Source organism: Centroberyx affinis, unplaced genomic scaffold, assembly GCF_046629955.1.
Source record: "Centroberyx affinis isolate AG114_WGS23_722 - 3 ecotype Tasmania unplaced genomic scaffold, CSIRO-AGI_Caff_v1 ptg004141l_1, whole genome shotgun sequence".
NCBI lineage: Eukaryota > Metazoa > Chordata > Actinopteri > Beryciformes > Berycidae > Centroberyx > Centroberyx affinis.
In genome coordinates, this window is record NW_027281910.1 from 111,721 (window position 1) to 133,891 (window position 22,171).

The 22,171-nt window shown below is 40.3% G+C and overlaps 2 protein-coding genes across 3 annotated transcripts in view; both read right to left on the bottom strand.

Annotated features, from left to right (window-relative positions):
• psmd1 (proteasome 26S subunit, non-ATPase 1) overlaps positions 1 to 11,374 on the bottom strand; it is a 53,519-nt gene extending 42,145 nt beyond the window's left edge. The window contains exons 1-16 of one of the 2 annotated variants that reach the window (XM_071542639.1): positions 11,233 to 11,374; positions 10,767 to 10,810; positions 9,354 to 9,427; positions 7,891 to 8,060; positions 7,387 to 7,595; positions 6,752 to 6,895; positions 5,622 to 5,848; positions 4,714 to 4,774; positions 4,447 to 4,572; positions 3,873 to 3,961; positions 3,663 to 3,741; positions 3,394 to 3,567; positions 3,031 to 3,142; positions 2,327 to 2,523; positions 1,038 to 1,133; positions 141 to 205 (exon numbers count right to left, since the gene is read on the bottom strand). In XM_071542639.1, the coding sequence (XP_071398740.1) occupies positions 141 to 205; positions 1,038 to 1,133; positions 2,327 to 2,523; positions 3,031 to 3,142; positions 3,394 to 3,567; positions 3,663 to 3,741; positions 3,873 to 3,961; positions 4,447 to 4,572; positions 4,714 to 4,774; positions 5,622 to 5,848; positions 6,752 to 6,895; positions 7,387 to 7,595; positions 7,891 to 8,060; positions 9,354 to 9,427; positions 10,767 to 10,810; positions 11,233 to 11,248 (1,883 nt within the window). In that variant the 5' untranslated portion in view covers positions 11,249 to 11,374. Of the gene's footprint in view, positions 1 to 140; positions 206 to 1,037; positions 1,134 to 2,326; positions 2,524 to 3,030; positions 3,143 to 3,393; positions 3,568 to 3,662; positions 3,742 to 3,872; positions 3,962 to 4,446; positions 4,576 to 4,713; positions 4,775 to 5,621; positions 5,849 to 6,751; positions 6,896 to 7,386; positions 7,596 to 7,890; positions 8,061 to 9,353; positions 9,428 to 10,766; positions 10,811 to 11,232 lie in introns of both variants that reach the window. The other variant, XM_071542638.1, reaches the window with a different exon arrangement.
• Positions 11,375 to 12,147: 773 nt separating this feature from the next.
• Positions 12,148 to 15,949, bottom strand: LOC139663873 (uncharacterized). The gene is made up of 3 exons (XM_071542643.1): positions 15,076 to 15,949; positions 14,019 to 14,132; positions 12,148 to 12,928 (listed from the first exon to the last, which is right to left on the bottom strand). The coding sequence occupies exons 1-3, from the start codon at positions 15,860 to 15,862 to the stop codon at positions 12,831 to 12,833; spliced, it is 999 nt and encodes a 332-aa protein (XP_071398744.1). The 5' UTR covers positions 15,863 to 15,949; the 3' UTR covers positions 12,148 to 12,830.
• Positions 15,950 to 22,171: the final 6,222 nt, after the last annotated feature.

Sequence of the window (22,171 nt, forward strand, 5' to 3'; positions counted from 1 at the left end):
GTTCGTTTAGGGGCGAATTAATCAGTGGAAGTTTGGCTAAGACCTTGAGGCTCCGAGCAGAGAGAGGCCTCTGGTCGGTGTATAGGAGCTTGACAGGAGACAGGGTGCACAAAGCTCGAGTAATTCAGTCTGGACCTTACCTGAACATGATGAAGCCAATGGACTCCACGGCAGCCCTTCTGACGTCGTCATTCACGTCGCTCACCTTCGAGGTAAACAAAGCAATCACTTAACCAAAGTTGACACTCAAGACTCATCAGATCCTATGATTAACCATTTTGTGGTAGCAATCTGGTTGGTCACATTATGGAGGCATCTGCTTCACTATCACACCGGCTATCAGCTTGAGTTTGTATAAGCTGCCATCTACAGGACACCAAGCTGAACCACATTCACCCTGAAGTAAGATTTTACACTTCAACCTCGTAAGTATATTGTATTTACAAATGTAGCCACTGAAAGCACACTGAATGGCATGAAAACAAATCCTTTTGAAACCATGTTAATTCTAAATTGCTGGTGTGACAAACTCATTTTCTCCTCTGCAGTGTGTGTTGCAATGTTTCCCCTACTACTGAATGTGGTGGCACCCTGGCAATAACAATTTGCATCGGTTTTAATAGTTTTAGTGTTGTGTGGCCTAAATAATAACTTAATTTACAGAGCACTTTTCAAAACAAGGTTACAAAGTGCTTTACAAGAAAAAGTAGTAGAGCTGCTAAATGTGGCTTCAGTAGCTCTACCACTGCTTCAAAAAAAAAAAAAAAAAAAAAAAGGGAAACTGATGTGCTGTGAAAAAGATTTGATTTAAGTTACAAACAAGTGTAATACAATATGTTTTGCTCCCAAAATAAGCAAAACCAATAATGATCACTAACAATGGTGATCACAATATTCAACAAAATATTCCAATTATAATTTCAGCTGTAGATGTGCAGCTCTATCGCATGGTGTCTGTTTAATTACCAGCATGTTCAGCCAGCCTTCACCTCAGAAAAACAGTGTGTTTTGAACAGGGCTAAACAGGAAGTACTCACAGCGACATGCAGCAGGCGTCGGATGGCCTTGTTGTTCCCGGAGCCGCAGTAGGCCATGCCCACCGTGTACATTCCAGAGCGCCGCAGAATGGGGTCCTACAGTAGACAGTGAGGGAAAGCAGAGCCTTCAGACATCGCGTCTGCACGCACAAGTACGATCAACATAGTTCGAGTCATTTCCCACATGTAGCTCTTTTAGAAGGATTCCTGGCACAGACTACAGAGGAAGAGGCTCGCATTTGACATGGAGTACACACACACGCAACCCGGGAATGCATGAGTACACACAGGACTCAACACATCAAGCTTTGGAACTGCACATGCCAATTGCGAGATTTAGAGATTGTGATGAGCTGACAAGATATACACTGAGAAAAACTTCCTTCCCCACTTCCTTTTCCTTTTGAGTTAATCAAGTCAAAGTAGACAGAAGGGTCCCCTGCCTGTCTGTACATCTGCACTGCTCCCTTACACTGTATATATAGTCCTGTTGTGCCTGTAGTGTATGAGTCAGTCCATATGAATTGTGTTACTAGCACAGACATAGAATCATCAGAACAGCCACTTCCTGACGGATCAAGATAATATCTCTTGGTACACTTCAAGATGGCTGCCATAGATTTTGATGTTGTAGTCATGGAAATGAGCATTGCGGATAGCGCATGAGGCACAGAAAGTTGGAATATTTAGCATGGCTGTCATCAGAATATAGAGTTAAATGATGCTATAGAAACACATGATGTTCCCCAAGTTTCATGCACTGAACTAGTGCTGAAACGATTAGTCGGTTAATTGATTAGTCGATCAACAGAAAATTAATCTATTATAATTTTGATTATCGGTTAATCGTTTTAGTCATTTATCAAGTAAAAATACCAAACACTTGCTAAGATTTGCTGCTTTTCTCTATTTCATATAATAAAATTAAATGAATACTTTGGGGTGTTTTTTGTCAGTAAGCATTTGTCATATTTTTTATTTTACATTTTCTGGACTAAATGATTAAAATGCGAGATTCATCGAAAATTAAAATGATCATTTGTTGCAGCCCTACACTGCCGATATCCATAACAACATTATAAAACGGCAGCCATCTTGAGGTATACCAGCCAAGGGACCATTCAAAAGTGCAGTATGGCCGGTTCTAATTATTCCAGTTATGTGGTTACTACATAAGCTACACCAATGGCGGCAAAACTAATTCCTGCACCTTTATTGTACTTGGGGAAATGAGGCACCTCTGACCTCATGGTGTACATGGGGTGTTCTCTGAGGGCATTCTGCCTCACCTTGTCTCTGCAGAGGCTCTCGATGAGGGCGTCGGCCTCCTCCATGCGTCCGTACATGACGAGGGCGATGCCCACCGCCAGGCCGCGCAGGATCTTCTCGTGCTGCGTCTCCTGAGCGTAGCCCACCATGTCCTCGATGGCCTGGGCCGACTTGGAGCCCAGCATGACCAAGCCGAGGGCCAGGCCCGCTGCCTCACCTGGGAGCACACATGAGGTCATCAGCATGGCTTGTTTGGCTTTTTAACAACATTATTATCGTTACAATATTATCATATGTAGCAATACTATACTGTATTAGAAACACATAGTATTAAAAACACACCTTTTGCTTCTGCATCTGGTTAAATTATTTTAACTATACTTTATACTTTCTAATACACCATTTTATATTCACACTTCTCATTCTTTCATACTTTCAACTGTTAATGTGTCTGTTTTTGATGTTTAATTTGTTTTTTTTGATGTTTATAAAGCACTTGGGGTTGCATCATTGAATAAATGCAACCCAATTAATGAAATGAATTAGATTTTTTTATTTATACATTCCTATGTAATGTAATGTACCAGGATTTTCATTGAAAATATATCTAATCTAGGGCTAAAAGCTGTGGTTAACAACTCTGCGATTCAGAAGAATATTTTTCTGCATGGGAATGCATTTAGGGCCGTTTCAAAGCATCCGTCTTTTTTCCAGGCCTACGCACCAGTAACAGCATCATCCTGGTACAGGTTGGACTTGAGCAAGTCATAAACATCCTGTCTGGCTGTTCCCAGGGCAGCCAATCCCAGGCCGAGGGCACCACCATGACGGACGATCTGTGGAACAGAAGGAGAGCAGATCATGAAAGACAGAACATGGAGAGATAAACTGAGAAAAACATTTAGTTGAAGCATTTTATTCAAAAACATTATTAAAAAATTGTCTTCATTAATGATCCGTTCCTCTAAAATGTTAGGATGGTGTAGGCAAAAGTCTACAAATAGCCAGTTCCTTTAAAGATTTCCTAGAACTATGATGTCAGCAATCATTTTGTGAGTATTCAAAGCAAACATGTCAGACAACTCACATCATTGCTAGCATTCTTCAGCTGGCTGAGCAGGTAGTCGATGATGTCGCCGCCATGGTTGGCGTGGATGAGTCCCAGAGCGTACAGGCCTCCTCCCTCCTGGTAGGCGGAGCCAGGGGAAGTGTCTTTGGGCAGGTAGGTGGCCATTAACTGGAGTGCTTCTTTCTCATGGCCCTAAATAACAAAAAAAACATATACCAAGTTAAATAGAGACCATCTGGAATACAATACACTTTACTTTTTGGGTTTGCATAATAATACAAATTTACCTTGTGGATGACACCCAGACTAGCTGTGGCTGTGAACTTGGCCCAGTTGGTGGCTCTCGCTAGCCACTCTAAGTTTTCTCTGTAAGTAAACACAAAAACTTTGGTCTAAATGTCAGTTTGACTAAGTGCATTTCTGGAGTTGAGTTTCTTGTTCTCCCTCTCCAGTGAAATATATTCAAGGTTTTCTTTTCCTTTTGATAGTTGAATTACCTGAGGAACTGGTCGCTTGTGGTTCCCGTGTGCATGAAAGAGTTGGCTATGACCGTGGCTGTGTGGCACACTGAATTTCGGACCGCATCCTGGAGAGAGGAGAAAAAAAAAAGCTCTGGCAGAAGCTCTCGCAGCAAATAAACTGACTTTTCCTGTCCACTAACACACAATCTACAATTTATCCGAGCATGTAAACACTGGGTTATTCCCTTATGCCCTTGACCAGCTTGACTTGTTTTTGGAACATTCTTAACCCATTGTAACTCACCATGAAAGCATATTGTACTTCAGTGTTCACAAATATTACAAACATTGCCAATCCTTGTTAAAGTGCAAATTATGTTTGCATGTTGCAAAGTGAATAAATAAGCTTCTTGATTGTAAAATAGCTATGTCAGAAAACATAGCTACAGTATGTCAGAAAATAGCTATGTAAAAAATAGAAAGTCTTAATGCTTAATGCTAAAAAAAAAAAAAAAAAAAAGTTTCCATTCCATTTCTTGTCAAATGATAATATGCATAATAATACGAGGATGGAACCCCAGCTCATGAAATTCATGTTAGGCTCTGTTACCTTTGTGTTTTTGAGTATCATTAGGTCTGTGTTGTTATTTCGGATAAGGAACTGCAGATGCAGCTCGATCGCCATCTCCCCACTGAGGATTTTGATCATCTTGGCGTTCTGGTCTTTAGGTTCGTCCTTCTAAACAAACACAGAGAAGTCACATGATGGTTTGAGCAGCACCAAATGAAAAGGTGCTTCAGAAGAAAACAGACCATCACTTGGTATAGAAAAGTGCTGCAAATACAGTATGTATAGAAACAATCCAAAAGAGCTTACGGTTTCTGCTGGCTTTCCAGCAGGGGAGCTGCCAGCCTTGTCTTCCGTCTCCATTGCATCACTGCACACACAAACACACAAAAAACAAATTTTCTTCATCTTTCTAAATCTTTAAATTTGAATCACTTCATCACAGGTCATCAACTCAATGACTCAAATAAGGATGGGCAGAGTTTTGCTTAGTAGCCTATGGTTTCCCATATATTGATTATATCTGGGCAGACCGCCCAAGTACACATTTTTGTTTGAGATTTATTCTGGTTGCTATGATGCACTAAGCTGGCATTGAAGCCTGGCTTTTCTCATCAATGCAGCAAGCAATAACAAAGACTTAAAGCTGTTCAGCACTGAAACTGTGTTAGTGAACTTCACTGACAATATTGTTGGCATCTATAGATTTTCAATTTAAAATTTAAAAAGAGAAATGAGCCAGGGTTCATGACATCACATGTTGCCTCGGAAACAGCCACGCTACTGTCTCATGTGCAAAGCCCAGATGTACTTGACCATCTGTTCTCATCATTCAGATGAAAACAGATATGGAAATCGTATGCAAAACACGTTTCTGTGAGGACACAAACAACTGTCCATACAAGTGCAATAAAACACTACACAAGCAAGACAGATATTTACAGATAAACCTTTTCTTGCCAACACCTGCCGTGCTTGCCTGCCATGTTTTTTTTTTTTTGGACACTTCCCCAGTTTCCTCATTTATTGACATCTGATGCAATGAATTCTGGGCAAGTTACTCTGAAAAGCAGATTTGTAAAAAGTCTGCATGGAAGGCCCCTAAAGTTCACACCAGAACCCTTAAACACTGGCTGATTTTGCGTGAGACCAGACACTGGGATCCTGCCTAGGTGCGATCGCATCCTTGCCCCCTTCACCCTTTCCCCCCCACCCACCTGTCTTTGTCCGCCGTGGGCACGGTGCCTGTGTTGGTAGAGCCGGGCACAGCGGGGATGGGCGTGCCGACGGTGCGCAGGTTCTGGATGACAGAAGAGAGGAACTGCTGGCTGGCGCTCTCGTACAGGTCGAAGCAGATCTGGTAGGCCATCAGCAGGTTGTCCTCTTTCACCAGCTTCTCCAGGATGTCGCTCACAGCCTGCGGGTCGTCCAGGAAGATCAGGCACTGGAGAGGAGAAGGGAGGAGAGAAGAGGAGGTGGGAGAGAGATGTTACAGTAGATGTTAAGTTCCCACACAATGTTGGCAAAGTAAATTCTAATGACTATTCCATGACAGCAGGGCAATTCCCGTGTGCTATAGCTAAAACTTGAGAAGTATGCAATTTGAAAAATAGGAAGAAAGATACCAAAATTTAGCTGCAGCCATAGTTGATACATAACACTCATGTATGAACACATTTCAATGGCAAAAGACAGATTTTAGATTCAGTCACTTTTCCAGCCTTTCTGTGATCACAGGAACCCCATAGATGGTTTAATCAAGCTAGTTAGATGTTATTCAACTAGGGGGACAAAATAAGTCATAGGTCAGGTGAAAGCTGAAATTGAGAACCATTTTGGTTATTGGCTTAAAAAAGGTAAATGTTTGCTACTTAAAGCTCATCAAGAACTTAAACTAAAGCGGGTGCATCCTGTAGATATATTCCTTCAACATTATGACTGGGACTGGAATGGACTTTAGTAGTATTATTCAGACTTTAAATTTTAAGCATTCAGCTGATGGTCTTATCCAAAGTAAATTATATTACAGCAGCAGTAGAATACAGATTATCAATACCTAGACCACCAATTTTTTTCTTTGAGGTAGAAGTGTTTCAGATGACTTCCTAAACAAAGTATTGTGGTGTTGAGATTTAAACTGCATAAATCCTAAGAACTGGCATCTCATCCCCCTCGCACAAACATATTTTAATTTTTTTAAGCAGCAAAAAAAAAATTGTCAATATCATGCAACCCATACAATAATAATATATCTCTAGAAGGTTCATGTATTATAGAAGAGTGTTAGGTAAAGAAATAACAGTAAAGGAGATGATGCAGAAAAGTTGTTTTGTGGTTTGATGGTTACCTGGCAAACGTTGATGAAGTCAGGCTTCTCTAAGTTCATGTAGAGCTTGACCAGCACCCGCAGCACCTCGTTACGGAACTTCTTGTTCTGCATCAGGGACATGCACACCTTCAGGCTGTAGGCCAGGAGGCCGCTCACATCATTCTGCAGAAGAGGAGAACAAAAAATAATAATAATTATTGCTGTGTTTTATGACAAGGAATGACTTTGAAAAAGGGCATAGTAACTGCAAAGTATTCAAAATCCAGACACATTATGAGAATTATCATTATACGGGTGATATCCTAATGTGTGCAATATATGTAATAATATATATAGTGATATGTATAAATCTTGCACACTCTCTTTGCATTTGTCATTATTTTTGACATTTTATAAACTAAATGATTAATCAATCAAAAAAAAAAAGTTAAAATAAAAAATATCTGTGCACCAATGTAACCAAGACAAATGCTTAGACATTTACTGTGCTTGGTGAATAAACTGATTCTGATCAATTCTGTCAAAGATTTGAGAGAAAGTTGTCAGACTTGTATAAAAACTTGGGACTATTCTGGTGAGTATGAAAGCTTGTAATAAATATTCCCCCAAACTTAATCTCAAATCAAACATGAAGTAGTAACAGGCCCACTGACCGACTCCAGGATGGTCTTCTCAAAGATGTCGAGGCGCCTGGTCTCCAAGGCGATGCCGATGGCCTGCTTGTACTTGTGGTCGTCAAGACAACGCAGGAACATCTTGTTGACGATGCCCTCCAGGCGAGGGTCGATGCTCTTCTTCTCCTCGTCCTCTGGCAGCTCGGCATTCTCCACCCGTAGCTTGGTGTAGTGGTCGATGCATTTGGCTAGCAGCAACAAACAAAAGGGATGAAGAGAAGTGCTGTATTTCACTCCTGAATGTCATTATGCAGTTCAAATCAACTACACTATTGGCTTTATCCACTTCAATGCCTGGGTTAGTTTACATGCTGCAGTGGAGACACTTGTTCTTATTTCTATTTAAGGCATTTAACCAAAACTGGTAAGGGTCAAAGCAGCAGCATCCACACAATAAAGCTGCCACGTCTAAAGAAGTTCTAGGCAAAGAAACAAGTCAGGTAAACAAGTTTAAGTTTTAAGTGTTTTTGTTTGATCACTCACCAATGATGGTCTCCACATACTCCGAGTCATCTGTGACATTGAAGAGATCTCCAGCACCCAGAGCGTAGTTCAGGGATTCCTCAAAGGCTCCGAGGTGGTAGAAGACCTTAGAGGCCACCAGGGCGGCGAATTCTCTGCTCCGAAACGTCTCATCCTCATACAAGACCTCGCTGTGAGGAGACAGCAATTGGTTATGTGAGATTGTCAAAAATGAAACCGGTGAGAGACTTCGTTTGTTATATTCTATTGATCAGAGGGGGGGAAATTGTCGTTTTGCCTTCCCACAGCCACAGAAGGTCAGACAGCAGGTTCAGCCACAGAGCAGCTAGCAGGGAGTCTGTGTCCTGCTTAAGGGCACATCCACACTAATACGTTTTCATTTTAAAATGTATAACTTTTGCTACGTTTACGCCTAGCGTCCACACTACTCCGGCGTTTTCGGAGCCCTAAAACGGAGACTTTTGAAAATGCTGCTGACCCCGTTTTAGTTCGAAAACTCCGGGATTGTGTTTTAGTCTGGGCGGGCCGAAACAGAGACTTTTGAAAACGATGACGCAGACACCCACGTTCGCTTCCTGATTGGGTCTTATCAGTCACGACATGTCCTTCCCTGATTTGTCATGCCCCTATCAGGTGACCCTTTTCCGGAAGAAAACAAATGACATCAGCCTTGACTACCAGTGGTTAATTCAATATGGATAACGAATTACAGGCGTTGCTGAATCTCTGGTCGTACTTTTCGCCATTGCTGTTCTTCCTCCGTAGTATTTTCTGCAGCCAAGAAACCAACCGCAGAGTAGACAATCTGCTTCCTGTTTACACCGGCACGCACATGCCCAGTGTACGTGAATGGTCATGTGATATGTGTTTTCAGGTGTGTTAGTATGGACGGAGATTATTTCTGAAACGCTCATGTGGAAGGAGATTGTTTCCGTTTCAAAACACTGTTTTAAAAACGAAAACGTATTAGTGTGGATGTGGCCTAAGAAAACTTCCACTTCAACATACTACCCTCTGGAAGACTGTTCCTCCACCTACATCAAAACCTTCCACTGCAACTGCTTCATCCCAAAAGGCAATTACCCTCTTCAACAAGCCTTCCTAACTTTGCACACCTGTGACCTTACTACGCCTGGAGATCCTTGTGATTTTGTTTTGCACTACAAACTAGGACTACTGCCCCAACGGACACTGACTGCCCCCCTCACCTCTGTTATGTTACGCCCTGCTATGTTTTGTCCTGCATCTAGCGTGTCAAATCTGTTTTGTAATGTGTCATCACTTATAAACCAAGTCCAATTCGTTGAGCTATCATGAATAAAAGTGATTCTCTTTCCCTAAGGTAGACACTTGGGGTCAGGATAGGAACAAAACAGGGACCTTCAGTTACTGCTGCCTGATTTAATATTCACACCTCAACTCTGCATATCAAATTCCCACAGAAGCTCACCAAAAGCACTTACATTTTGTCTACTGATCCCGAAATCTCAGCCCAGAAGTCGTTGACAATGGCATCTAGCTTGTGCAGAGCAAACTCCTGCAAGTGAACAAAGAGATGTTGCATAAATATCATTTTTAATGCGTTGAACTGTCCTGTTGAATACTACAGACAATTAAAATTTGGTATTACATGAAACCCAGGTCAGTTTATTCAATATCCACCATAGGTTGCAGTCATGAAACATGATATGTTTGTCAAATTAGATGTTATTTTTACTTAAGCCTTACAGGAATGTAGCACTAAAACTACACAACCCTGGCCTGTACCAAACTGAATGCAACAGTCAACATAAAGTCTGAAGCTTGCATTGCCTTCCTGAAACACAGTGCATAAAGATGGCAGCCTCTTGGGTTCATGTCATTGCCCGTCCTGCACTGCAAATCAGAACACTGAGTGCACTTGGAGGACAGACTGAGATCCATCTGTGAGTCTGCTACATGATGTTCTCTGTTCTATGGAGAAAACTCACACCAAACCAAACTACATTCAGAAATCTGGCAATTTAATATGCCCTGCTTATGGGCAAATGTACTGCAACTAACGATTATTTTCACTGTCGATTAATCAGTTGATTATTTTCTCGATTAATCGATTAGTTGTTTGGTCTATAAAATGTCAGAAAATGGTGAAAAATGTCGATCAGTGTTTCCCAAAGCCCAAGATGACGTCCTCAAATGTCTTGTTTTGTCCACAACCCAAAGATATTCCGTTTACTGTCATAGAGGAGTAAAGAAACCAGAAAATATTCACATTTAAGAAGCCAGAATCAGAGAATTTTGACTTATTTTTCTTAAAAAATGACTCAAACCGATTAATCGATTATCAAAATAGTTGGTGATTAATTTAATAGTTGACAACTAATCGATTAATCGTTGCAGCTCTAGATCAATCAGCAATTACTTAAAAAGAATTTCAATTTGTAGAATTGGGAATAATGCAGGGATGCAAACTCATGTAGAGTGAAAAAGGTGACACACACCAGGGCAGACACAAAACCACTCGGAAATCATTCACTTAAGTGTCCTATTTTGGGATCAAAAAGGTGACTGTCACCTAAAAGTGACTAGTTTGCATCCCTGATAATGGGTGAACCAGTTCTAAAAGTTGAAATATTATTTAAAATAAGTGCTGCTTGGTGGATCATATGTATGCCGAATTTACCAGTGGTCCCTTATGATTCGTAAAAGGTCTTATTTCATGTCCTGTGAGCTGTGTATGTTTGCCAATAAGCAAAGCCTCATTAAATCACCAGATTGTTGAATAGAGTTTGGCGTGACGTTCTCTCCATACGGCAGAGAATGGCACCTATCGGGGCATAGAGTCTCATCTTTAGGCACCCGGTCCATCACTTGTGTTTCTTCACGCTGGGTCTTACCTTGAGCTGGGGCTCCTCCTCATCGAGGAGTGAAATAATTCCAGCTGAAAGAAAATTGAGACGTTTAGCTTCTTATTGCTCTCATAATTTTGTTGCAACATCATAGATTTGAAACACTAAGTTATCCAACTCTCAAGTAGCCTCCTGAACTGTCACAAAAACAGACTTGAAGAGCTGGATGACAGTGCAGTGTGTTGAAGTCTTGTAGCTACATTACAGTTAGCATTAGCTTACTAGACCGCTTTCAACTAGTAATTAAGAGACAGCAACCGAAATCAACACCTAAGCACGTCCATGACACATTACAAGGTGGTCTTTGTTTCTGAAAACCCATCACCAACTCCTTGTTTTATTATCACCGGTTAAAAACTGTCAACTGCTAGCTGTGTGACTCAGCTAAATCAATGGCGGCTAACATCGTTAACGTTACAGCTGGCTAAAAATAAACACATTTTCTACCGCTTACCGGCAGATGTTATCATGATTGGCTCTTTATTCCCTCCTCAACTCCACGATCCCGGTTCGAGCTTGTAAATTCCGTATGATTTTTAGGAGAAAAATAACAGAAAAGACAGTAGCTGGGAAATCTACTAGTGTGTGGAACACAACGCAGCCGCTGCCGAGTTCTTTTTGTCCAATAACGCAAGTCCCCTTCAAAAGGACCTGCGATTTGGGCGACCTAGTTTGTGCCTGATGAAAAAATAAATAAATATATTATATTAGCCACTGCATCCTCGTTGCTGATCCAACCCGTATAGTTTCGAATAGATTCATACAAGTTTCCATCTTATTGAAGCGAAAGTACAGACATATATTACATAAACTTGTCTGTTTATTAACCGGCTCTCCAAAGCCGACCTCCCATGAATCAGTTCTTTTGCCCGTGCTTTCTGTGCAGCCCACTGTCGCCACCATGGTCGCCACTGGGGGTCTAAAACAACAGCAAATACTAGGATGCCACTTTCTGTTTTGTTTTTTTATCTAATAGCATCAAATTAATCGAAAATGTACTCTAGAAAATTAATTAACATTTTCTTTTGTGATTGGAATTAGACATGTAGTTGCAATATATAAATACTAGTTGTAGCATAAACTAAAGGTAATGTAGTCATTGGGAATGCATAATGTATACTAATGGACAATTTCAGATTTTGGATAGTTTATTGTATTGAATAGGCCTATTGAATGTTTAGGAAATAGAGTATGTATTCCACCCTAGCTTTGTTGTAGCATGGCATTTTTTTTTTTTTCAAAAAATCTGACCCTGAACCTTCCCAAATCCAAAGCAGACCTTAATGAAAATGTTCTCTCATCACCCTTTTCTCCATGTCATTTATAACACATCGATGCACACTCAAACAAGTTTAAAAGAGTTATGTTTATTTCCATATTTATATGAATACACAGACTGGTCACCTACACAAAATCATAAGTTAAAGTGTTCCGTTTCTATTTCCAGGTAGGTTTATTAGTGTAACGGTCAATACTGGTCATCTAAGGCACAATATTCACATTCATAGTCTACCTTCTTATGCTTCACATTTAAGCACTGCACCTTTTTTAAATGATATGTTCCTGTAATATAAGCCTTACTGCAGTCTATTCCAACCCTGAAATAGCCAAATGGAAGAGATGAGAGTTTAAATAAGAAGTAGTGTCCTTAACTGCATGTCTATGCCAACGAATACTTTGATTATATGTAGTGTTACATTAAAATGATTTGACTAACTGATCAACAGGAAAGCTTGGTTAGTGAGCAACTATAAACGGCTCTGTATCGACTTCAGTAAACTCCTCTGTGACTAATCATAGTATCATAGTGTATCTAAGCCAGTGTTTCAGTCATCAACATGGCAACAGGTTGTATTGACTCTTCAGCTGCAGATTTTGCCTGAGGACGAGTTTCATGTAGACTGAACAGTGAGAGTATCGAACACTGTGAAGCAACGTGGCAACAGGCAGTATGAATCTTCAGCACCAGATGTTGCTTAAGGCCAGCTTGTGACTTATCAGTGAAAACACTGTCCACAGTGAGGGGGGGGGGGGGGGTCCCGTGTCACGATATCAACTGTCCCTTCCAGCTGTTTCCCCGTCCACATGAGGTCCAGCGGACAGAGAATGGGTTTTCAGAGGAATCCCTTCCTCTACACTTCCCGTGTCACCTGAAAAACAATCAGACCACTGTTACGTTACGCTTTCTGTCTGCCGTTGAGTTTATTGAGAAGAATAAGACAATACGGTCTGACTGCAGCAGGGTTCAAGCATTTCCCTGCTCCCAATACCCACTGAGCGAAGTGGGTTAGTCCTAGAAACATGGTGTCAGCCATGCTTAAAGGAAAGATCCACCTTTAGATACTCTTACACTGTTAGATATCATCAATCTGTGATGTTCAGTGCACTCATTCTAGGAGTTATTTTGTGATGAAGTATTGTATTGTATTGGTGAACCCACTTTCCCTCAACCTGCCTCCTCTACTTCAGTTAGTGATTTCATAAATTTCCCTGAATGACTTTCGACAACCTCCAGAGAGTTTTTCCAGTCCAGAAAAAGTGAGAGTAATGCCCTTCACTCAAAACACCTAAGAAAGAAAGTCTGCACACTGTGTGACGTTTCGAGCACACTGCTCAGTGCTATACAACAAAGCAGCAAAAGAGTTACATTGTGCAGACTTTCTTTCTTAGATACTGAATTACTTCCAGGTCCAGCACCTGCCTTGAATGGTTCCAGGATGTGAGCAACCATTCTATGTTGTTTACTTTACTCAAAATGCAGCATGTCTTGTGGCTGCATTGCATTCTGGTCTATTGGGGCTACTGGAGAAATTGGTCTCTCTCCTCTTCTACGATGGATTTCTCTCTGTATGACTGTTGAACATCTCTTGGTGCAAAATGGCGGCTCTAGAAAGAAGCCGTCGCTCTTTAATTCTGAGGGACTAACACCAAAACCTGATGTTTACCGTTGATGTTTTAGATGGATGAAAAAAAAATCTGCTATCAAACTCCATTGTAGCTGCACTGGAAATATTTCAACTTGATGTCATGTCATCTACATTTGGTCAGGTATCTATGGGAATAAGAAAAATACAGCACCAAACAACAATATGGGCCTAGAAGTGCAAGATACATTGCCAATATCTGTTTTTTTAACAGCGTTACAGTTTTTTTGAGAATCTTAATCTAATACATAAAGAGGAATGGAAATGCCTGGTCCCAGCTCAGTCAGACTGAACTAGGATGGGATGGTGCTGTTACCTCTTTGCCTGCTGGCTGCAGTGCTGCTGGCCTGGCCTCTTGCTCCTCTTCTGCCAGGTCGGGGCAAACATTGGAATGGCCAGAAAAGCGGGTTCTCTCTATCCGTGGTATTATCTGAAAAGACAATAACAGGCGTTTAACAATTTGGCAGCTTATCTAAGGGCCAGATTGTTTCATGAATGCTTCTTTTGTTCTCAGGGCCATTGAAGCCTAGGAGTAAAAAAAAATTAAAAAAACTTGTGCATAAATGTCTGGTCTTGTGAGTGTCATGGACTGACCTACATAATGGAGCACCCTGCTAAGCCTTGATGATGCATACAATGCCCTAACAAATAATCACTCTAATATTTGTATATTATTCCTATAGGGAGCTATTGTGCATCTGTGATACTCAGTAGTGACTTTATAGCGACCATTTTGTACTTTATGGTATTGTTTTCTCCTATGATATCACTATAATATCACAATAACATTCCTATAGGGACTTAGAGTGTATTTCTTATATTCAGTGATAATAGTGATGACATTATTGTAGGCCTACTTTAGAGTATTTTTGTTTCCTGGTATCACGATAATATTCCTTTAATAGTCATATAGAGACTTGTAGTTTTGCTGTGATATCTGCATAGTATCCTTCTAAAATTTATTATAGGATTAGTTCTGTTTCATTAGGGTTGTCCACTACTTGGAAGCACTGAAACAGTGAGCCGACATTCCTCTTTTCCTCTGATTGCTGGTTTTGTCTGATTACTGTAGAATGTTTTGGATGTGTGTAAAACTTTTCCAATTTTCCTTCATCCACTATTTCATGCATCATCAAGGCAGCAGAAGGTCTTTGTCGTTGAAGATGATCTGGTTTATAACTTTGTGTTGGCAAGCATCCGCCCTGCTGAAGTGTCTTTGAGCGAAACACTGAATCCCTACCAGCTCCAGGGATTCATTAAGTCTCACATTTTAGCCAGCTACATTACATTAAAATGCCTTTGCTCTGATCTGTGCTGTTGCTTGTAAGGCTGATTTGAAACCACTTCAAAAATGTGGACAGTTGTTATTACACCTGCTGTTTGAGACGAGTACAGGACTTTGCAGGCGTTTTTCTTGATGATGAGCATCTTGGCTTCTGTCTTTGGAATGAAACTGCCGACCCAGATTGCCTCTGGTGAGTGTTTGCGGAACACGGAGCGGATCAGACGCTCCAGGAGTTGCGCACATTGACGGGTCTCTGCGCTCTCCAGTCCGGTGCGTATTAATCCAAGCAGGGCTGGCCGCGCGCTGCTGGCACGTTTCGTGCGCGCCCTCACGTCCTTCAGGATCTCTTTCAGACAGACCTCGTTTGAACTTCCACTGAGAAACTCCTGCCTGAAGATGAATATGATGATGGGAGAGTCTATTGTTCGCTTCAGGCTGGAAATGTTTATGCTCGACGTTGCGGTCCGTGCAGCGTTCCCATTGCGCGGCCGCCGCCTCTGATCCTCCTCCCCCACCGGCTCGGCTCTCAATCCCAAATCCTTGGGCCTCGTTGGCAGAGGTAGTTCATTCATTTGAACAGCTTCAGTCTCGCAGCAAACGTCGTTTTCACTCGCAGCGTCGCCGTGACTGCTTGGAGGAGAGGCATGGAGCTGCCCGTGTCCGCTGCCATCGGCTGGACCGCGGCTGTGAAACATGTCGCGGATCAACTCCTGCAATATCCCGGCGTCGCCCTTCTCGTTCTTCTCCTGCTCCTCGGTTCTGGAAACATCACTTACCAAATAGATCCTCTCTTTACCTCCGATCTGAGTGATAAGCTTCTGAAACTCCCTCTCCTCTGCGGGCAGCGTGTCCTCCAGGCAGGTCGGGCCTGCCATCGTGCCCGCGCTGCGCAATCACAGCTGCACGGTTCGTCTGTAGAGTTTTGTTTACACGGAGCTGGATGACAACTCCATCCACGACCGCCTTCCTGACCGGTGGACGTGCAGAAAAACTTCTCTGTCGTGGGAGAAGGAAATACCAGGAGGGAGGGCGGGGCTAGAGCTCAGGATTTCTTTCTATTGGTCGCTCCGTTTGATAGGCACGGTCATCTGGAGCTAGGGAGCACACACTGCAGGAAACAGGCCCATTACAAGATAATGAAGTTAATCTTTAATGTAATACATAATATTACCTAACTACAACTTGATGGTTTGAATATAATTGGCTTATAAGTTCATGCACAGGATAACACCACAACCACAATGACATGGGCTTCAAGAAGATTGCATTCAAGCATTGTCATCTGTTCTCTCTCCATGACTATAATATAAATAATCAGAGAGGTCCTGGGATGGGCTGCGGATGATGAAATCTCAGGGTGCAGAGTTCACTCTTTTTATTCCCAATATTTGCATTGAAAAGACTCCTGTCTTCTCTCCAAGGTTGTAGAGGCCCGGCTTCTCAAAGAAAAGGAAAAAACAAAGAGAGGAAAATCATAAGCCCCAACTTTTACAAAACAGGATCTTTACTTGTGCACCTCACTACTTTTACATGATTGTTAAATTAGCTTCAGTAATGCAGGCCTTCTCAGTGCGATCAAAATGGCTTTCACCCTAAAACCCACTGCCACATCTCAGTCTGTTAAGCTCCTGTGACGCTAATCCTTTAATCCACCCATTCCTCTTTCTTAATTTCAAGGTGCTGTCAATCGGACATTCCAGTGAGTTCAAGAATTGAAATTTAAGTCACATAACTTCCACAAGCACCGAACTGGAGAGTCTGTGTGTGGGATTGCCTTATTGTTTACTGATGAATGAATGATAAACCTGACCAAAACTAATAGAGAGGGTTCAGCCTTTGACCTTTAGACTGGCTGAACATTGATTGGTTGGGCGGTGTGTTGCTCCTCTGTCAAGATTTATGTCATTGACTCACAAACGAACTTAACTGAAAGTTGTTTGGCTTTTCTTTTTACAGAATCTCTCTATTGCTTCATAGCGTCATTTCATTCAAACTGAAGGGGATATTTAACATCTCCCACGTACTAAATAAATGGAATCATGTTTTTGTTGATTTGCATTTTAATATTTAGCCATGATGATTTTAATTGTGTAAATAAATTATCCCCTCCTCCTCATGCTTTCAGTACTTGTCACCAATAAGTTTGCACCACCAGGGAAGGCTGTGTTTGAAAATGCAGCTCTCACAGAGATTGTGATGCTAAATTTAAATCTATAATCTGAATTGCCTTTTTACGCTTTCAAAAAAGAGCCTAAAGTGTTGCAGGTCTGATGGAGTTCACATACTGACCTGTCTATGCAGGGAAAGGAGCAGCTGGGGGTCGAGGGACTCTATTGGACCAACCAGAAACACACGCAGACCTAAGCGAACTGAAAAATGAAAGTTTAGTTCACATATGAATTGGATCATATCCCAAAAAGCAAGCTTGAGTAACAACAGCTGAAATTAATTAAAGAATATTTGCATGTGCCATCATTGCTGCAAATTTATGAGCAATACAAACAAATGTCTTGACAGTTTATCTTAAGCTCTGGGCCAAATAGTAGTTGCAAACAGGGTCAGATCAATATATTGGGCTGATATTGGCCTTTTATTAAATATCGTATATCGTCATGTGGTCCACCTCTGATATGATGGAGGTTCCTCACTGACCACAGCTACATCAAAACTGTCTGTAAAACCTGCAATGAACTTTTATTTTCTTTGCACATTTTATTTTTTCATCTTATTGTTAAATAATGTTTTTGATGATGATTAATGTGTTTTTGTGTGAATAGATTCTTCTTTTAACTCAGTATAACTAAGCAGTATATCCCGTAGTTTCCCTACCATTAAAAAAGTGGTGTGGATCACCCTGCCTCAAAGAGCTGCTAACACTAACAGAATTTCATTAGCTTGGTGTTCAATGGAAAGTTTTAGTGTCCCATGATGGTCTAAATGTTGTTTCAGAGGCTTTTCCAGTCTGACAAGACTATAATTCTGGGGGAAAGACTGAATAATGGGATCTTTTTTGGCATAAAAATTGTCCAAATTAAAGCTACTGAATTTTGGCACAAAATACAGCTGTAGGCAGCTTTAACACAAAAATAGAAGCATCACATCAGCCTTCAAAAACGCATATCGGTTGAACCCTAGTTGCAAATAATGTGTAGTATTTCTTTTAACCTACAGAGAGTGCCAGAGGGGTGGGGTTTAGGGTTTACTGCATCAGGACGGTTCAGATAGTGTTAGCTGTCAATCACACAAAAGTCTACTGAACTGATTTTCAAATACAATCCTTTCTGTCTCTCATTGCGTTGTCCTGGTTGGCTACACAGCAAATTCTCCAGTGTTGTGGTGATTTTCCAGGGTCAGTTATTGAATTATTAAAATGAATGAAGTGTTGATTGGAGAGTTGTTTGTCCACTCACACAGCTGATATGGCTCATATTCGGTGGTTCAAAACTATCTAAAAGTGTTAAATTAACTAACACTGGAATATCTATGAACTGTAATCCCTTAAAATAACCTTAGCTTTACATAAATTCACCCCTTAATTCATGCAAAATCCCCTTAAAATGAGTTAAGGGAGTTATTAATGGAGGAGACCCCATAAAAAACCCTTAAACACTGCTTAATATTTGACTCCTTACTTTCTAATTTAATGTCAAATTCAGGGAGACGGGAACTTTCCAGTAATAACTCATTAATAACCCTGTAAACATGCTCAAAAGGTATAAAATATCCCTTAATTACTAGTGTCTCCACAAATCAACCCATGAACAAATCCCTTATAAACCCATGATACTAACCTTACATTTTTAATGGATAATTAATGTTTATTTAATGATAAATTAAGGACATTTCAGGGATAAAAGGTTTGGTTTTGTAGTGTTAATAGTGTTGATTGTTGATCTTTATACACTTTCAATGCTGACAATTTTGCAGTGTTTTCATGTGGCATCAGAGAAGAGTAAAAACAAACAATGAAACGTATATGCAAATACTATTTGGCCCAGGTCAACTGATCTTCCGTTCACAGATAACACTTCTGGATTTCATCATGTGTCAATATTGCACAACCTGTGGTTTTGTTCTGTGACACCAGAAGTCTAAGAGAAGACAGATCAGCGGCAGTCAAAATATTTGAAGGCAATTTAGGACCAAAGTCCTGGTTGTGCAGGGAGTCGACGGAGCTGTTTCCCACACTTCTCCGTCTCCGGCTGTCACTTTCTGTTGTGTTGGGCAAGACTGTGGACACAAAACACCACACAGACAACAGGACATTGTTATTATGAATTTTGGATTATAACACCATTAAAGAAGCAAAATGTAGGGTAACCCTTTAAATTACAGGCTATTAATTACACAGTAATGACTGGAAGTAATAAGTAATATCGAAATAAAAAAGCTGCTTTTTACTGGGTTAAGGCCTGTTGGGATTCTGTTGTTTTCTGTTGCTATTTGTCTAGAGTTGGTATGGAGTACGTTTGTATAGCTATGTGAATATTGTACATAGTCAGTACTCGTCTTTTCTATAATATATTAAATATATATAGTATTATTGTATGTAGTCTACATTATAAACAAATGAAAACCTAATGAAAAATCATTCTTTCTACACAGGTGTCTTCACCTCCTGTGATGAATGTCCCTCCTTCCTCTGTGGAAGATAAATCAATGGAGACAATATAGACAGTGTGTTTCTTCCTTTCTGAACTAGTTCATCCTTCACCTCACGCCTTTTCTAAGTTTTTAAAATTGTGTGGTAGTGCCACTAATACAATTACTGGTAAAAGTATGTTTTACTTGAATATGACATTACCAGTCAATGTAATGCTACCGTATTATTACATTTATTTTACTTGGATATTACTGAGTTATTTCCAGTCATTACTGCATAATTAATGGCCTGTAAATGAAAGGGTTACCAAATGTAGAATCCACTGTTTGTGCTGCTGTAATGTCATCCACATTATGGACTTGAGAACGTTGCTCCTCTGAGAAGCAGACAGAAGCAGGTGTCTTGATAACCTGTTGAGGAGGAATGCTGCAGGAGTGGTTGACTCTCAGATGACCTGGAAGCTGTTCTCCCCTCTGGCCCAGTTTCCCCCGCTGAAGCAGCCGCCCTACAATCTGAAACATTTTGTTTGGTGAGGTGTGACCCAAGAGAGTGCCTACAGCATGCAAAGCAGTGTCAAGAATCCTATTACTTGGATTCTCATTGTTAGTTGCGAAATGGAGATGACATTTTCGAAACATGAGTGAGTTGAAATGTCAAACTAGATGAAAAACAAAGCAATACATTGATAAAGAGCAGATATTAAATTATATTTCAAATTATATTTGCTTTTACTGAGCAAATTTGATGTTTAGTGTGTTTAGGTTAACCAGATTATTAAAGGAAAAATCCCACCTTTAGACTGTTAATGCATTCCAGGAGTTATTATGATCTGAAGTGTTGTAATTTACTTTTTTGGTGTTCCTACTTTCCCTCAACCTACATCGTCCACTTTTACTCCACTTAGTGATTTCCTACGTTTCCCAGAATGAAATAAAATCAATCAGAATCAAACTCCATTGAGCTGTTCTGGAAATATTGTCTGTTTGTCCAATTATCCACGCGAATAATAAAAATACATCACAAAACAACAAAATGGACCCAGAGATGCAAAGTACATCAGCTGTTTTTCAACAGTAGTGTTTTAGGATGGATTTTGTCTTTAAGTTGACACTTGATGAAATTCATCACAATTTAAAAAGCTCTTTGATATTATATTACTGTCATATATGGACATCAAACAACATAAATTACATTCTTGGAAGAATGTAAGAACAATAACTGTAATGTAATAACATCATAATGCTGCAGAAACAGTATTGTGGTGTGATGTGGCACACAGCACAATCCAATATAGTAATTCAACAGTGTTTTACATAGGGTTTTTAACTTTTAACTTAACTGAGCAGGTTCCTTACCGTTAAAGACGGTTCCCAGAAGCAATAAGAAAAGCAACTGACCAAAACCAGCCACACAGATTCTTAACTGAAGAGCCCGACAACAAGTGTTCCTCTTTGCCATGGTGAGCAGCAAATGCAGCACTGGAGAAACTTTGTGGGATACAAGATTACTGTGCCCCACTTTCATACAAAGCACAATAGACCAGACCAGCAATAATGGGTATTCGATTTCAGACAGCTTTTGTGTCTGTTCTGTCCTTACAGGAGAAAGCCTCACAAAGGCTCTGACCTGAGGGTGAGGTGAGGTGGATACAACAAAACTTATGAAACTTATTTTGAATACTTTACTGTTAGAAAACAAACTGCACAGTAACATGACAGCAAACAATGTTTCAGGTCCCATCTAAATATCCAAACAAAAACCATGATAATAATGAAAATGGATAATATAAGAAGATAAACATGAACAAAAAATATTGAAAACACAAATAAAATTTCAGTTTAGTCATCATGACTTTTTTGTTCATTTCAAACAAGTAGAATAATAGAATTGTTTTTTTGTTTTGTTTTTTGATGTAATTAAAGCAACTAGGTCAGATCAGATTCAGATCACTGATATGAAGGGTTTGTTATCATGGAGGTAAAATAATATACATGGGTTATGAAGAGGGAGGCGAAACGTCTCAATTTCTACCTGACTGTGACTGTATACAGTAGATCTAAAAAATAAAAAAAAAATCAACACATCCTTTAAAATTTTCTAGTTTTATTGCCTTGAGGCCTGAAATGAAAACACATTAAATCAACTTAAACATTAAATGAACATTTTTATAATTTTATAACGTTTTGATAGCTATTCTCTTCTTTATAGTTGATCTAGTGTTTTAAACAATGCTATTTTTGATTACACAAATGTGGGGTTGATAGCCAACCTTGAAAGAGAACTGGCATTTTTAGGTAGTAATGTACCAAAATATTTTGTGAAAAATCATCTGCCGCTTAAGTTATAGAGGAATTTTATCTTTCAGCATGACAACAATCTGCAGGACACAGCCAAATCAACCAAGGAAAGGTTGAAAAAGGAAGATCATTATCCTGGAATGAGCTTGATCCTGTAGAAAACCTGCAGCCTGAGCTACAGACAGAGGAAGTCCCCTTCAAGTTGACTGAGCCTGAACTCTTCTGCAGAGAAGAGTGGGAGAAAAATCTTACATCCAGATGAGTTGATGGAGACTAATCCAAAC